General features: G+C 44.6%; 1 protein-coding gene across 5 annotated transcripts in view; it reads right to left on the minus strand.

Moving 5' to 3' along the window:
• Positions 1-16,295, minus strand: part of LOC132399937 (rho GTPase-activating protein 39-like) — a 204,067-nt gene continuing 187,772 nt past the window's right edge. For all 5 annotated transcript variants that reach the window (XM_059980892.1, XM_059980896.1, XM_059980893.1 and 2 more), the window contains 3 exons: positions 13,304-13,395; positions 7,699-7,868; positions 1-5,182 (listed from right to left, as the gene is read on the minus strand). In XM_059980892.1, the coding sequence (XP_059836875.1) occupies positions 4,988-5,182; positions 7,699-7,868; positions 13,304-13,395 (457 nt within the window). In that variant the 3' untranslated portion in view covers positions 1-4,987. The remainder of the gene's footprint in view (positions 5,183-7,698; positions 7,869-13,303; positions 13,396-16,295) is intronic.

A 16,295-nucleotide genomic window follows, 5' to 3' on the forward strand; every position in this document is an offset into this window, starting at 1 on the left:
TTGTATGTCAGAATCTTGCAGCTTTTATTTACAGTTCTCTTTGCAAAGAAACATCCAGTGTACACAAAAAAAAATTCTGCTTTTATACAACCTGTCCAAAAAGCTTTAACATATCACAGTATAAAGGGCGAGGCTAAGTGCAACAAACCCATTAAAAATAGAACAAACAGCAACGTTTACAGGGAAGTTTACAACACATTTTGCACAGTAATGCTAATGCTTATTTAAAACAGTTCAGAAACCATGTACAAAAAAAAAGAGCACAATCAAAAGTGGTTATATATTTGGTTCTGCTTTCTTTAAGGTTTACTCCATTCAACACACTGTGGCAAGTCCCTTACCCAATTATTTTGAGCTTAGAGCTTTTCAACGTCTCTTCAACCTGTATAAATGTCACTTTAGTGAAGTCCTGGGAAATGAGGAAAAACCAGGATATTGCACCTGTTTTCTCGTTACCTTGATATTCTGAGGTTTAACTTTGTGAAGTCGCTGGCATCTTTGCACGTTTACATTTTTGCAGATGTTCCTATCACTAAGTATTCCTTAGTATTTTATCATTATGCTCAGATGCCAACAAAAATCTATTTACAAAAAAAAGAGCTGAAATTGTGCTGTATGGTGCTTGTGGGCCCAAAACATTGATACAAATTCCTGTTAATGTATCGTCGATGGTAACTTCACATCACAGGCAGTTTATTCAGTCATAATTCTAACTATGCAAATGGCAACCAAAGAGGACAGGGAAAAAAATTAACTAAAAGAGCAAATAAGAACCTTCCTCGCCCCTGCAAGGCACTACGACACTGGCTGGTTAATAAACTCCATTTAGTTCCCATAAATGGGCCTTTTCAATGGACATAAGTTAGGTTGAGACACTTTCCCTTCCCCTGCTACAGGGGTATTGTTTCTTTGAGGATGTTAACTTCTTATGCAACTTTTCGATTGGCCTAGATTGGATGAGGAGCTTGATAGCCTCCAAGGCTTTGGGGTACCACATCCAGTCTGAAACGAACTTCATGCCCGTGCGAGAGTGTGACCATGCCAGGGACCGGTGCAGAGGATGCACGGGTGGGAAGGTTCGCGTTGCTGCTCTCAAGAGCCCAGGGGAACTACAACTCCTGCTTGCCGTTGCTACAGAGTCGGGTGGCTCTGTTGGCTCAGATAAGCTATTGTAGCCCATAATACGAGATAACCACGGGGCTATCTTTTCACCGAGTATGGAGAACAAATTTGAGGAAGTCTTCTCAGGACACAGGGCATCCAGGGCTGGTGACGGGTGGGGGAGGTCACCAACCAGACCTGCAGCTTGAACAGCGGGAGAACTGGAGGAACAGCAGCCTCGGTCACCGGCTGACCCTGAAAAGGGCAGCATTCCTCTGGCAGGGGAAGGCAAACTGCAACTAGATAAAGCTAGAGGTTGCACAGGAGGAGAAGAAAATAACTCCCTTCTGATAACAAGGCTAGCCATAAGGTTTTACAAAGGATTCAAAGGATCACTGCGATGTGGGATGTTGTAAAGTACATTTTGGACAGTAATGCATTTGCAATATAAATATCAGTGGAAAATACACAAAGCAAGCTGCAGTGTGGGTAAAAATATCTATTTGGCTTTGATCCTCTTATACATTTTTACAGACAGGGGCTCCTTGGGGCCAGTTGCCACCACCGGTTGGACAGCTGCCAAGGTGAGTATTGACCTTGGACATAGTGAGAATCCAGGAGGGAGAATGGGGTATGGGCAGGAAAGAGTTAAAGGACTTTGCAGATTCAATGGTGGGTGGAGAAAGACAGAGAGGGTCTATCCAGATTAAAGACTCGGTGTTTCACCAGGCTAGTCTGTTGACCGAGGATCAATCCTAGAAGTCAAGCCCATCTTTTCTTCAGTATAATATATAAGAAATGGTCAGACCCAAGTTGTCCCTGTTCTTTGGGCTTCATTTACATCGAGCTCAGGGTCTTAGGCAAAGCAAAATTGGGGGGTGGGGGGGAGAACTCGTGTCGCCTGTGTAAACACGATGACCAGGAAGAGAAAGGAGTCTTACACATCAGGAAAGTCAGGCAGTGAGGTAATGGTTGGAAGAACCATCTTCGGAATGGGAACTCTCCCCTCTCACCACTTCCTCTAAACCGCTGCAGAACCATACCCTCCTGCAGGAGCTGATCGCTCCAGGAAATCTGAACAGGAACTGAGAGCCCCACACTGAATATCCCAACCTAGCAATGGAAGGCAACAGAATGAAGTATCAACCCCTGCAGTCAAGTGACTGAATACACTTCCAGGGAAGTCCCTGATTCCAGCCCGAAGTACAGAAGCCATCTCACATTCCTTTCATCTCCTTCAGACAGCAGATCCAAAGAAGAAAGAGAAAGTTTGCAGTGTACAGGGAAACGTTCCATCTAACTTTTAAATATTTCCAACATGGATGATTTGTGAATTCCGTAAAAGCAATGCAACATTAAAGCTCTTCAAAATAGTTCACACGTGAACTCACGTGATTAATCTCACGTGTGAACTATTTTGAAGAGCTTTAATGTTCGAATTTAGAGAGCGCTGCCTTGGAATCAGAACAGAATTGCAGCCATGTTAACACTCCACACCTTGTAGCACAAGGAGAGGGAAGGGGAGTTCATTGGCACATGTCTAGACATTGGGTGCAGACAATCCAGCAAGAAACCACTTCCTAACCATAAAATTTAATCAGCTGCCAAAAGACCAAGCCACAGCAAAGATAACTGAATTAAAGTCATTCTGTACAAGCAGCTAACGAGGAGCAGAAAGAGTTTGTATTTAATTTGCTCTTTTCAAATACTGGAGAGAAACAGATCCCTTTTCCTCGTTTATAAGGGAGTGTAATCAGAAACTCTCACAACAGATTTGTCTTAAATGAAATGTTGTGTTTAATCTCACACCAATCAGCAACTCAGTTCAAGAGTTGCAATCTCTGAAGAGGTTTGCACGTCACTTTCAAAGCACTGCCAAACTGTGTAAATAGGAAGAAAACAGTGAGAGCCAACAGAGGAAGCCTCCAGCCTTTATCCTGACCTCTTACCCCACCCTCCCAAAGCGTCCCTCACACAGGCAAAAATGCTACAAAATAAATTTAGTTCAGCAGCTGTAATGGAGGAAGTGGGGAGAAAGAACAGACTCTAGAAGTGGTCATAACCCCCATGGGATAAAAATGCTTGCCTTTTCTCAAAACTTGACTCAGCTGCAGCACAGGTGCGTGTGGTTTATTTGTACATAGCTACCCCCCCCCCCCCAGTTCCCCTAACCCAGAAATGGAGAGAATGAGGGGAGAAAGCTTTCTTCCACACCTCCTTAAAGTCACAATGCCAAAAGCAGTGATAACCTTTAAACAGAAAGTCCCTTTCAAGATCCTAGACAAGCAATTTTTGCTCATCCTTGAACAAATTATGAGCACAGATTCTAAATGAAGATATATGTTTTACAAAATATAAATTAATTCAGTATGAAATAACAAAAATTAAACTCCAAGAACTTAAAGACTGATACTCTCACCTCTGAGATCAAATGCCCATGTTTACTGGGCCAGTACTTTTTTTGCCTTAAGTAGTAAATACGATTTGAATGTCACTATAAGGACTCACAATTTTCACAGAATATTTTGCATCCCCCTAGTGTGTTTTTATTTCCTTAAAGTTCTTGACACAGGATCTGCAATCATATAGGGTGAAGCCTCCTGTGGGTTTTGAGACCGATTATTAAGGAAAGGTTAAAGCAATACATCTGTTGACAATAAGGCAACGTATTTCGTCTGCTTTCCAAACGAAGGACGAGGAAAAACATGAACTGAAGTTATCAGCCAGTGCTTTGAAGATAAAGATTTAAAATGAATACTATTGCTAATTTAAGGACCACTTTTCAGTCAACTGGGAAGGGACTCGTGCTCTGGATGAAAACCAGGACCTGATAACGGTCTGACAACATAATTAAACAAACTCTTTAAATAGGGGAACCCCTGTTGGGATTGAATCAGACAAAAAACAAGGCCAAATCAATAGAATAAAAAAGAATGTATGCTCATGCGCACTTAGACACACACACGCTCTACCTATTGTGTACCATCATGAAACCCAGATTAAGATCTTGCAAAGGGATTTAAAATTGAGGAAATTTATCATCCTCCATCAAGATTAATGGAAGAATTCAGCATCCCCCCCCCCCCCCCACAAGGCAGTATCTGAAACATTTTGTAACAGTTGTTCTACTTTTCTCTCCAGTGGAAGTAAACATCTATTTTGAGATTTTAATCTGGGATCCTGAGTTTCTTTTATTTATCTCACTTTTTAAAAATAGAGAGACAATCCCAGTTAAAACAGTGTTTTTCTTTCTTTCAAACCTGTCACGTTTGCACAGACTCCCCTCTTGTCTCCTGGTTGTATGTCAAAATAGGGTGGTCTCCCCATGTCCACTAATCACCTTCCCCGTAACCCTTCCTCAAAAGTGCAGTGGTGTTTCACTCTTGTCCCTCTGAAGACTGAAACACCTCTGTTGTTTACAGTTTTGAAGAAACCCTTCCAATCCAATCCAAATCTTGGTCCGGTTTTCTCCAAGAACAAGGCACCTTTTAAATTCTGAGCTGTGGAGAAATAAATTAACTTGCACATGGACTGAAAGTTCTCAAGTTTAGGATTTTAGGTAATTAACTCAATGTTCAACGCCTTGGACACAGTGTTCCTCCACCCCCAGACTCTTCTCGGATTCGAACTTTCATCGTGTACTCAGGGAACTGGAACCAGGAGTCAACAGCACTAAGGCATTGGACTGTGCTGCAAGCCCTGGGTTGCAATTAGAGGCAATATTTGTGCTTACGATGATTGTCCAGCCATTGTTACTGAGGGAAATTATTCTAAAGGGAGAGGGGAAGGTCGAGCGAAGGGAAAAACAAACACATGCACCACTCGTGGAAGGGACCGCCCAACACTGACAGGCATGCTGATTTACTGCTGGTGTCCTGCCTGCTTCTCACAGGTCAGCTTTGACGAAGCTGGTGTCCAGGTGGACGATCAGCAGACGAATGAAGGACATCTCCTTCCGCGTGTTCTCAAAAATAACTCGCGGGTCGTCGGACTGGCAGCGCAAGCAGTTTGGGGCCATCACCATGGCGAGGTTGTTGACATCCATCTTGGTTTTGCTCACGTTAACTGGCTGTGCAAAGATCTGAAGCGAGAGACACATGTTTGTAACAGCTTCTTGTAAGGTTAGCCTGATTTGTCATGTGTTCGGCGAAACATGCAGTGAAATGCGTCATGTGCCCCAAACGAAATCAGCGAGGATTGTGCTGAGGACAGACAGGAGTGTCAGCACTCCCCTGGCATCAACACAACATGGCCACAACTCACTAACCCTAACCCATACGGCTTTGAAACGTGGGAGAATGATTAAACTCCTCACAGACATCAGCAGGAAGTCAACCCTGCTTGGTGATCTCCAGCACTGTAAAACGATTGTGCTAGCCAGCACACTACCGTGCCACCCCAAATAACCCACCATCCAGAAATCTCGACAGATAGCTCACCTTCAGTTTCTCTAGGGAACGTACACCAATCTTCCATCCAACATGTACCAAGTCCGTAAGATAAGGAACAAAATCAGGCCATTCAGCCATCGAGTTTGCCCCTCCATTCAATTATGGCTGATTATTTTTTCTCAACCTCATTCTCCCACCTTCTCTCCATAACCCCAAATCCCTCTGCCACTCAAGAGCCTATCCATCTCAGCCTTAAATACTGTACACCCAGTGACTTGGATTCACCACCCTCTGGCTGAAGCAGTCCCTCTGTTCCTCTGTCCTAAAAGGACATTGTTTTATTCAGATGCCATGCCCTCAGATCCTAGACTCGCCCTCAAATCATTCTCTCTATCTCCACTCTTCCCCAGCCTTTCAGTATCCAGTAGGCTTCAATGAGACTCTTCTCCGGTCCACTCCCCCCCCCCCCCCACCAAACTCTGTCAAGGAGAGACCCAGACAGCAAACATCATCAGGAATCAAACCCATATCTTACAGCTGGCAGTATAAAATAACATGTTAAACATCCTTTCCACCACTTGTGAAGGCCAAGTCAATGAAAGCACGGGGTACACCACCACCAGGAAGCTGCCTTCCAGGCCACACGCCATCCTGACTTGGAAATCTGTCACTGACGGAGGGAGGGACTCTGGAACTCCCTCGCTAGTGGTATTGTGCCTATTGCCCATGCCTCAAGGACTGCATAGTGGTTTGACAACTCACCACTCTCCTCTGAAGGTCAGTCAGGGACGGGCAATTAAACACCTAATTTCACACCTGGAATATTGTGTTTAGTTCTGTTCACTTCATTCCATGAAGGAAGTGGAAGATTTACAGAACGTGCGGAGGAGACTAACCAGGATGCTGCCTGGATTAGAGAGTGTGTCTTCTGAAGAGAGGTTGAGCAGCTAGGGCTTTTCCTTTTGGAGTGAAGGAGGATGAAAGATGACATGATAGAGATGTATAATAAGAGGCACGGATTGACTGGACGGCCAGACTTTTTTCCAGGGCAAAAATGGCTTACACAAGGGGGGGCATAATTTTAAGGTGATTGGAGGAAAGTTAGTGGGGGCGGGGGGGATGTCAGAGGTATTTTTTTTTTACACACGCCGGGAATGGTAGGTGCGTGGAATACATCAGCAGATGTAGAGGCAGATATATCAGGGGCAGTTAAAAGACTCTTAGGCATATGGATGCTAGGAAAATGGAGACGAGTTAGTAGGTTCAAAGTTCAGCATAACATGATAGGCCGAAGGGTCTGTACTGTGCTCTTGTGTTTTATCTTAAACGCTGGCTCAGCCTGTGATGCCCAAATCTCTTAAATGAATATAAAAAGAAATGTTTGAACTGGTTGAAAAACTGCATTAAAGGTTAATTTGCTCATTCAGGTCATTTGGAAGCCACAGCCCCTCCCCTTTCTATATAGGCACTCCTCTACATCTTTACTTTCCAAAGTCTAGTAAACAGCATGGTAGTGTAGCAGTTAACGTAACACTATCACAGTGCCAGCGACCTGGGTTCGATTCCCGCCGCTGTCTGTAAGGAGCTTGTACGTTCTGCCCGTGACTGTATGGGTTTCCACCATATGGTTAATTGGTCACATGGGTGTAACGAGGCAGAGCGGCCTTTTTGGGCTGGGAAAGGCCTGTCACCATGCTGTATCTAAATAAAGTGAACACCCCCCCTCCCTTTTAAATAATCAGATCTCCCTCTGCCCCTTCATGTGACTATTTGTTGTGATTGGGTCCATGAACCAGGCCATTTGGTCCATTATAAAATAAACCCATAATGCAAAGGAGCAGAATTAGGCCAATCAGCCCATCAATTCTGCTCCATCATGGCTGATTTATTTTTCCTCTCAATCCCATTCTTCTGCCCTCTCCCCGCAACCTTTGACGCCCCGACTAATCAAGAACCCTTTAAACTCCGCTTTGAATATACCCAGTGGCTTGCTCTATGAGTCAGCTTCCCAGTCAGACCCACCATAAAAGGCAATTGTCCCTTCTGGAAGAAACTTAGCAGATGGTATTGACTGTCCACCCCCATTTGGAAATGCATCAGCAAATGACCTCTCTATGTTGATTGATTCCAGTGAACCCACCCCCCACTGTTTTGGATTTTCAGTTGCAAGCTCTGCCCCGGTTATTGGGAGGGTTTACACACACACCTGGAGAAAGTGGATGAGGTAACCAAGGACAAGGCGATTTATTTCCGGCAGAGAGGCGACGACAGCGACAGCAGCCTCGGGATTCTCGTAGTTGTTGACGCACTGTGGGTAGAACTTCTGTGGGATCAGAGGCTCCTCCAGCTCACGGTACCACAGCTTGAGCAGGGAGGCTGTAGAGGAGAGTGACAAAAGAAACACACACAATGAGAAAAGGCCACTCACCATCTGGCTGGTGAACGGGAACTACGAGAAAAGGAACACTTACCGTTAAATACCATTTTGGTTACGTTTTCTCTCAAAGTTGAAATTTCTTGAAGTTACCTTATCAGGGGTCTGTCGTGAGACCAGTATGCAAGTGCCCACATGACAGCATCTACACCTTCTTAGAAATTACACAGATGTAACCAAATAATGCCAAAAAAAAAATAGTTCTGGCATGTCACCAAAACCTTTGCCAATCTTCTATGGATGTACAGAGGAGAGAATCCTAACTGGTCACATCACAGCCTGGTACGGAAACGCCAAGGCCCAGGAATGGAAAAGTGCACAAACAGTGATCGATACAGCCCAGTCCATCACACAGGTAAAACCCTCCTCACCACTGAGCACATCTACAAGGAACACTGCCCCAAGAAAGTATCATCCATCGTCAAGAACCCCCACCATACAGGGCATGTCCTCTTCTCACTACTACCATCGGGCAGAAAGTACAGGACCCTTAGGTCCCACACCACAGGTTCAGGAACAGTTATTACCCCTCAACCATCAGGCTCCTGTATTTCTGTGGTTAACCACAATCACCATTACTCTGAATTAATTCTACGACCTACGGACTGATCGTCAAGGACTCTTTACAACTCATGTTCTCAGTTTTATTTTATTTGTACAGTTTGTCTCCTTTTGCACACTGTTTGCGTTTATATATTGTTTTTCATAAAATTCAATTGTATTTTTTCCCTTATAAATGCCTGCAAGTACATGATCCTCAAAGTAGTATATGGTAACTGATATACTTTGATAATACACTTAGTTTGATCTTTTATGGTTCATTAGACTGTCATAAAGACATTGCATGAAACCAAGCCCTTCAGCCCACTGAGTCAGTGCCAACCACTTAGATCAGGGGTTCCCAACCTTTTTTATCATATGGACCCATACTACTAACAGAGGGGTCCATGGACCCCAGGTTGGAAACCCCTGATTTAGACTAATCCTACAATAGGTAATCCAATTTCCCCCCTGTATTCCCATCAATTCTCCCCAAGACACTACCAGTCAACTACACACCGGGGTAACATACGGCAGCCAATTTATCTAACCACGCACACATCTTTGGGACGGGGAATTACGAGTGCCAAAACTATTTTGATCCTGAAGAGTCTTTTCACAAAAACGGGTACTGGATGGGAGGGAGGAAGGAGGAAGCTCATTTCCACAGCACCTCCCCTCATGACAATGGAACACTATGAAGCATTATGATGGACTAGTCTCTGATCGTGGGGTTATTTTTTGCACTTAAGTCTTGTTTTGCATCATCATTTTCATAAATGTCTGTGTTCTGTGTGTTGTCAGTATCTATGTGCTTGTGATGCTGCTCCAAGCAATTCTTTCATTGTACCTCCACCTCACCTACTTATACACAGACCAGGGACCATTACAGCACAGGGCAGGCTGTTTGGCCCATGATGTTGTGCAAACCTTTTAACCAATTCCAAGATCAATCTAACACAGGGATTCCCAACCTGGGGCCCATGGACTGCTTGACTTAATGGCATCGGCACGTGGCATAAAAGAAGTTTGGGAACTAACTTTTCCCTCCCTCAAAGCCCTCCACTTTAATTTCATCCATAAACTCAATGTTAAAGCATATGCTGACAAACTTCTCTCTAGTTCTCTCTACTTTTCTGCAGATGTGCTGGTGTATACAAACGCTTTGCTGCAAGATCAATGATTAGGATGGTAAAGAATAGTCTAGAGTCTCTCTCTCTCACACACACACACAAAATTCTGGAGGAACTCAGCAGGTCAGGTAGCATCTATGGGGAGGAATCAACAGTTTGCACTTCAGGCAGAGATCCATCAGGATCAGGTTTATTATTTATTGAGATACTCCGTGGAATAGGCCCTTCCAGCCCTTCAAGCCGTGCTGCCCAGCAACCCCCGATTTAACCCAAGCCTAGTCACAGGACAATTTACAATGACCAATTAACCTACCAACCAGTAAGTCTTTGGAGAGTGGGAGGAACCGGAGCACCCGGAGGAAACTGACGTGGTCGCAGGGAGAATGTACAATCTCTTTACAGGCAGTGGCAGGAATTGAACCCAGGATGAAGTGTTGGGCTAACCACTACGCTACTGTGCTGATGTGTATCGCAAATTTTTGTTTGGTGACAGCAGTGCAGTGCGATACACAAAACATATTATACTTCATTAGTGGTTTGAAGAGATTTGGCACGTCAACAAATACACTCAAGAACTTCTATAGATGCACCGTGAAGAGCATTCTGACAGGCTGCATCACTGTCTGGTTTGCGGGGGGGGCTTCTGCGCCAGATCAAAAGAAGCTGCAGAGGGTTGTAAATCTAGTCAGCTCCATCTTGGGCACTAGTCCAAAAAGTACCCAGGCCATCTTAAAGGAGCGGTGTCTCAGAAAGGCAGCGTCCATTATTAAAGACCTCCAACACCTAGAGCATGCCCTTTTCTCACTGTTACCATCATGTACAGAAGCCTGAAGGCACACACTCAGCGATTCAGGAACAGCTTCTTTTCCTCTGCCATCTGATTCCTAAATGGACATTGAACCCGTGAACACTACCTCACTTTTTTTTAATATATATTACTTCTGGGGGTTTTTGGCACAGTTTTTAATCTATTCAATATACATAACTGTAATTGATTTACTTTTTCATTTATAATTATTTTCTTTTTCTATATTATGTATTGCATTGAACTGCTACTGCTAAGTTACCAAATTTCACGACACATGACGGTGATAATAAGCCCAATTCTGAATTACAATAAACTATAACATTAAATAAATAGTTTAAAAAAAAGAGGAAAAATAGTGAGATAGTGCTCATGGGTTCATGGACTGGTCAGAAATCTGATGGCAGAGGGAAAGAATCTGTTCCTAAAATGTTGAATGTGCATCTTTAGGTTCTTTTACCTCTTCTGTGATGGTAATACCGAGAACTGGGCGGTGTGGGTCCTCAATGATGGACGCTGCCTTTACTCTGCAGCTTTTCCTGAGCTGAGTCTTGATGAAGGTCTCAGCTCAAAATGTCAACCATTTATTCTTCTCCCTAGATGCTGCCTGACCTGCTGAATTCTTCCAGCATTTTTTGGGTGCTGCTCTGGATTTCCAGCATCTGCAGAATCTCTTGGGCCACTGCTGAGGGGAAATAGCTGGTGCCCTTGCTGAGTGAGTTACCTTACCTTAGAATGACTTATCACCATCTCTGCTCTCAACATGCCCCCCCCCCCACCGTTAAGCTGGAAAGGAATTCCTTCCCCCTCCTAAGAAACCGGAGACCACACTGGGAGTGGTTAGCCAGCTGCCAATGAAGGTGGCACAGCAGCTTCACAGTTTTACAGTAAGACCAGGGTTCAATTCCCGCTGCTGCCTGTCAGGAGTTTAGACGTTCTTCCTGTGGCCACGCGGGTTTCCTCCGGATGCTCCAGTTTCCTCCCACATCCCAAAGATGTACAGGTTGGATTTAGTAAGTTGCGGGCATGCCATATTAGCTCCAGAAGCGTAGTGACCCCGGGACAAACCTCCTCCGGGTCTGTATTCAGAATCTCAGACTGAAAGAAATCGAGCCTCAAACTTTGGACCTGCATTTGCAAGTAAAGCACTTTTACAAGGTAAACGCATACGATCAGCAGGATCCCTTTCCTGAACGACACAGGCGAACCGATAGGGCTGTTATAATCAGAGGCACTTCTGTCCCTGTGAACTAACCACCAGATCTCGCCGAATTCATCTTCACCTCTTGTCCTGCTCTGCATGAGATTCAACCTCTGAACAGCTGATACGAAGACATTTAACAATTTGCTAATGGAGTGGGTAAAACATGGCAGGAACCAGGTGTGAAAATCAAATATTGGAAGTACTCAACAGCTCAGGGTGCATTTGTGGAGAGAGGCACAGGGAATTACATCAGAGCAAATGGATCAGGAAGTTTAATCATACAATACCATGCAGTATCAATACCCACCACAAGAGGGCTCTTGTGCATCAAATATGCAGCATCAACACTGCGGTGAGGTGTAGACAATATCCATTGGAATATTTGAGTGTTCCTCAGTAGATGCTCAAGTAAGCTAGTTAATTATTGTCACATATACCAAGGTACAGTGAAAAACTTGCCTTGCATACCGTTCAATCAAATCCATTCATTACAAAAGTGCACTGAGGTCGTACAAGAGAAAACAGAGTCATAAAGCACTATAACAAAGGAACAGGCCCTTCAGTCCATCTAGTCTGTGGCAACCTTCTGCTTAGTTCCATCTGCCTGCACCTGGTCCATAGCCCTCCATACCTACCTCACCTGTGTACTTATCCAAACTTTCCTGAAACTCTGCATCCCACCACTTCCACTGGCAGCTCATTCCACACTCGCACCACCCAAAGGGGGAAGAAATTTCCCCTCAAGCTCCCAATAAGTATTTCACCTTTCACCCTACACCTATGACATGCAGTTCTAGACTCACCCAACCTCGGGGGAGAAAGCCTAGAACAACGCCCCTCATTCTCCGACACTCTGGGGAATGAAATTCTGATCTATCAGACTTCCCCCTCTAACACAGGTCCTCCAGTCCTGGAACATCCTTGGAGATTTTCTCTGTACTCTTTCAAGCTTATGGAAAACAGAGCTTAAAAGAGCGCAGGCAATAAAGTGTTAATGGTTACAGAGAACGTGCAGTGCAGGTAAATCTTAGCGGCCTAGAACAGACTAAAAAGAGAGTAGAATGGCTATAACTGGAGTAATGAGAAGAGCTACAGAGAGCAGCCTGCAACAGCTCTACCAGACAAACACACACAAGCAGGTCAGGCAGCATCTGCCAAGGGAAATGAATAGTTGACATTTCCAGTCCTGGTGAAGGGTCCCAGCCCCAAAATGTCGACTGCTCGTATGGTAGCATAGTGGTTAGCACAACACTTTACAGTACAGGTGACCCAGGTTCAATTCCTGCCGCTGCCTTTAAGGAGTTTGTACGTTTTCCCCGTTACCGTGTAGGTTTCCTCTTGGTGCTCCAGTTTCCTCCCATAGTCCACAGACGGACTGGATGGTAGGTAAATTGATCAGGCAAAATTGTCCTGTGATTAGGCTATCATTAAATCAGGGGGTTGCCAGGTGGCACGGCCCAAAAGGTTAGTTTTACAGTGCATCTCTAAATAAAATACAAAAAAATTCTCCATAGATGCTGACTGACCTGCTGAGTCCCTCCAGCATTATAACTCTTCCAGCAGCTGCAGAATCTCTTAAGTCTACCAGACTTACAAACCATGGAATTACTGGAAACACCAACACAGGAGCAGGCCATTCAGCCCTTTGAGACTGTTCCGAATTATCTTTTGAGTGGACAACACGCAGGCCCTTACCTGGTATGTGGGGGTCAGCAAGATTGTCTGGGATTCTCCACTGATCAACCTGTAGTTTCAGTGCATTTACTTCATCAATATCTCCAGGCACTCTGCAAACAGAGAGAGAGAGTACAGTTAAATTTGTGCTGAAATAATGTTCCACGTAGTAAGAGATTAAACATTCGAGCTGCATTGAAAGAACTAAGAAAAACAAATAAGGCTATTCTCCACAACATAAAAATGAAATCACGTACCAGTAGCCTTAAGAGCAGCTTCTGGCTCACTGTAACGAGACTCTTGAACTATAAATGGACATCTCAAACAATAAAGTGGACTCCTGACCTCACAATTTACCTCGTTATGATCTTGCATTTCATTGCTTACTTACAATGGACTTCTACACGTTTTTGCGCTTTGTTACTGTTTTACCTTGTTCTGCCACAGTGCACTGTGTAATGATTTGATCCATATGAACAGTATGTAAGACAAGCTTTCCACTGCATATCTGTTGGCATTATCATTATCTGCTGTGTCCTATGAACTGAGAGATCACGGACTTCCATTTGCCTTTCATCTGATTCTTTTCTCTATCCATGACCAGTATTGTTCTTGGCAAATTTTTCTACAGAAGTGGTTTGCCATTGCCTCCTTCTGGGCAGTGTCTTTACAAGATGGGTGACCCCAGCCGTTATCAAAACCCTTCATAGTTTGTCTGCCTGGTGTCAGTGGTCGCATAACCAGGACTTGTGATATGCACCGGCTGCTCATATGACCATCCACCACCTGTTCCCTTGGCTTCACATGACCCTGATCTGGAATGGGGGGGGGGTTGGCTAAACACCTTTCCCAAGGGTGACCCAGAGGGAAGGAGTGCCTTACACCTCCTTTGATAAAGATATTTCTCCACACCGCTACTCATGCATATCAGTACGTATATAAAAGTCAATGTCATACAGTCAATGATCGTACAGTGTCAACTTCAGAGAGACGGCACGGGGTCAGCGCCGGGGAGACATCGCTGAGAGGGAACAGTGAGCAAAAGGAAAGCCAGCAAGCTTGGATATAAAACCAGAAGGTTGTACAATGGGATTTCTAAGCGGTCAGATCGTGAATTATTGGAAATTTATTGTGATCTGAGGCCGGAGGGTTGGTGTGGGGATGGAGAGTGATGGGAGTTCACTTGCCATGAGAACCATACAGTGCTGCGTTGATTGGGAGTGGATAGGAGCGTTGCCCACAAGCCATGGTGGAGGCACAAAAAAATTCTGCAGCTCCTACAGGAGATAAGGACATCAGTGACGACGGTGCTGCACTGAAACTGCCGGAGCGAGATAGCTGAGTGTCTTCACCGATCGAAGCTTGCCAACACTGCAAGCGTTACCACACACAGGTTGATTTGAAGTTTACTAAACACTGCAATACCACTCCCAGCTCTGTGATTGTTAACACTGGCTGTTATTGGGACATTCAAACCATTTGCTGGCTTCCTGTCCCAGGTCACCAACAGCTAATATTAGACATCCTGAGTGGAAATTTCATTGCACTCATAAAGGAAGTCGAGGGTGCAGACCGTTCTCTTCCCAAGAAAAATAAACAGGAGGAGGAATTTCAATTAACTGAGCACTGCACTGAAGAGACCAATTCCAGTTATGACTTGCTTGACAGCCATGATGAGACCAAAGTCAAGTTGGAGGAGCAACACCTCAGACTGGGTAGTCTTCAACTTCATGGCATGGATCTCGATTTCTCCAAACTGTGGTAATTTCTCCCTCCTCCATTCCCCATTATGGATCCTCTTTCACCCTTCTCCTCAGGTGCCTATCACATCCCACTGGTTCTCCTCCTCCCCTTTCTTCCATAGTCTACTGTCCACCACTTCTTCAACTCTTCCAGCTACATAGTTCACCCTCCCCCTCACCTGCTTACCAGCTTCTTCCACTCTCCCCAATCTTCTTATTCTGGCTTCTTCCACCCGCCCCCCTCCTTCCTTTCCAGTCCTGATGAAAGGTCTCAGCCCAAAACATTGACTGTTCATTTCCCTCCATAGATGCTGCCTGACCTGCTGAGTTCCTCCAATATCTTACATATGGTGCTCGGATTTCCAGCATCTGCAGATACAAAGCTCGTACTAGCTTTTTAAAGATCTTTCCAATTAGCTCCATTCTCTTGTGCTTTGCTGCATCTTTGCGATTTATGCTCCAATTAGTTCCAATATTTCCTCCACTTTGTTCTGCTGGGGCACTGCTGGCAGGTGCGTAGGAGATTACAATTATCCTTCAAGTGTTGGTATTGAGGGTAAAATCACCCTAAATCTCTCTCCTCTATAACAGTTGCAGAGGATGTCGAGAGGTTATTGTTTCCTTCTGGTCTGTGGTCTTGGGATAATGGAGTGAGATAAGGGAAATTCCTTTCACTCCAAGGGCTTTAAGTGTTTGCAATTATGACGAGGAGTTGCTCAAACATAAGATACATTCAAAGGTTAGATGATAGAACTTTGGACCCTGGGGATGGGGATTGGATAGGAAAGCCATGAATTTACTGAACACAAAAGAGATTGCAGATGCTGGTATCCATTCAGGGGATTGAATAGCGTTTGTTTTGGGGAAGAACTGTCCTGATGCAGGGTTTCAACACAAATATTGAGAATGCCTTTTCCCTCTCACCGATGCTGGTCTAGTTATTGAGTTTCTATAAAATGCTGGTCTAGTTATTGACTACTCGATGATCTTACTGAATGCTAGGGCAGGTTTGAGGAGCCTGTATCCCACTACTACTTGTCCTCACACAGTCATTTCCATTTAGTGAAGATAATACTCAATCACAAAAAAGACATGACAGCAACTATGCTTCAATCGGACTCTGAGATTAGGCAAGGACTCCAGCAGGTTCCTACCGATGGAGTGTGGAGAGCATTCAGACTCATTGCATCACCGTCTGGTGTGCAGGCTGCAGACTCAGCCAGATCCACTGTGGACACAAGCTTCCCCACCATCGTGGGCATCTTCAAAAG

This window comes from Hypanus sabinus, chromosome 9 (genome assembly GCF_030144855.1).
Source record: "Hypanus sabinus isolate sHypSab1 chromosome 9, sHypSab1.hap1, whole genome shotgun sequence".
Lineage (NCBI taxonomy): Eukaryota > Metazoa > Chordata > Chondrichthyes > Myliobatiformes > Dasyatidae > Hypanus > Hypanus sabinus.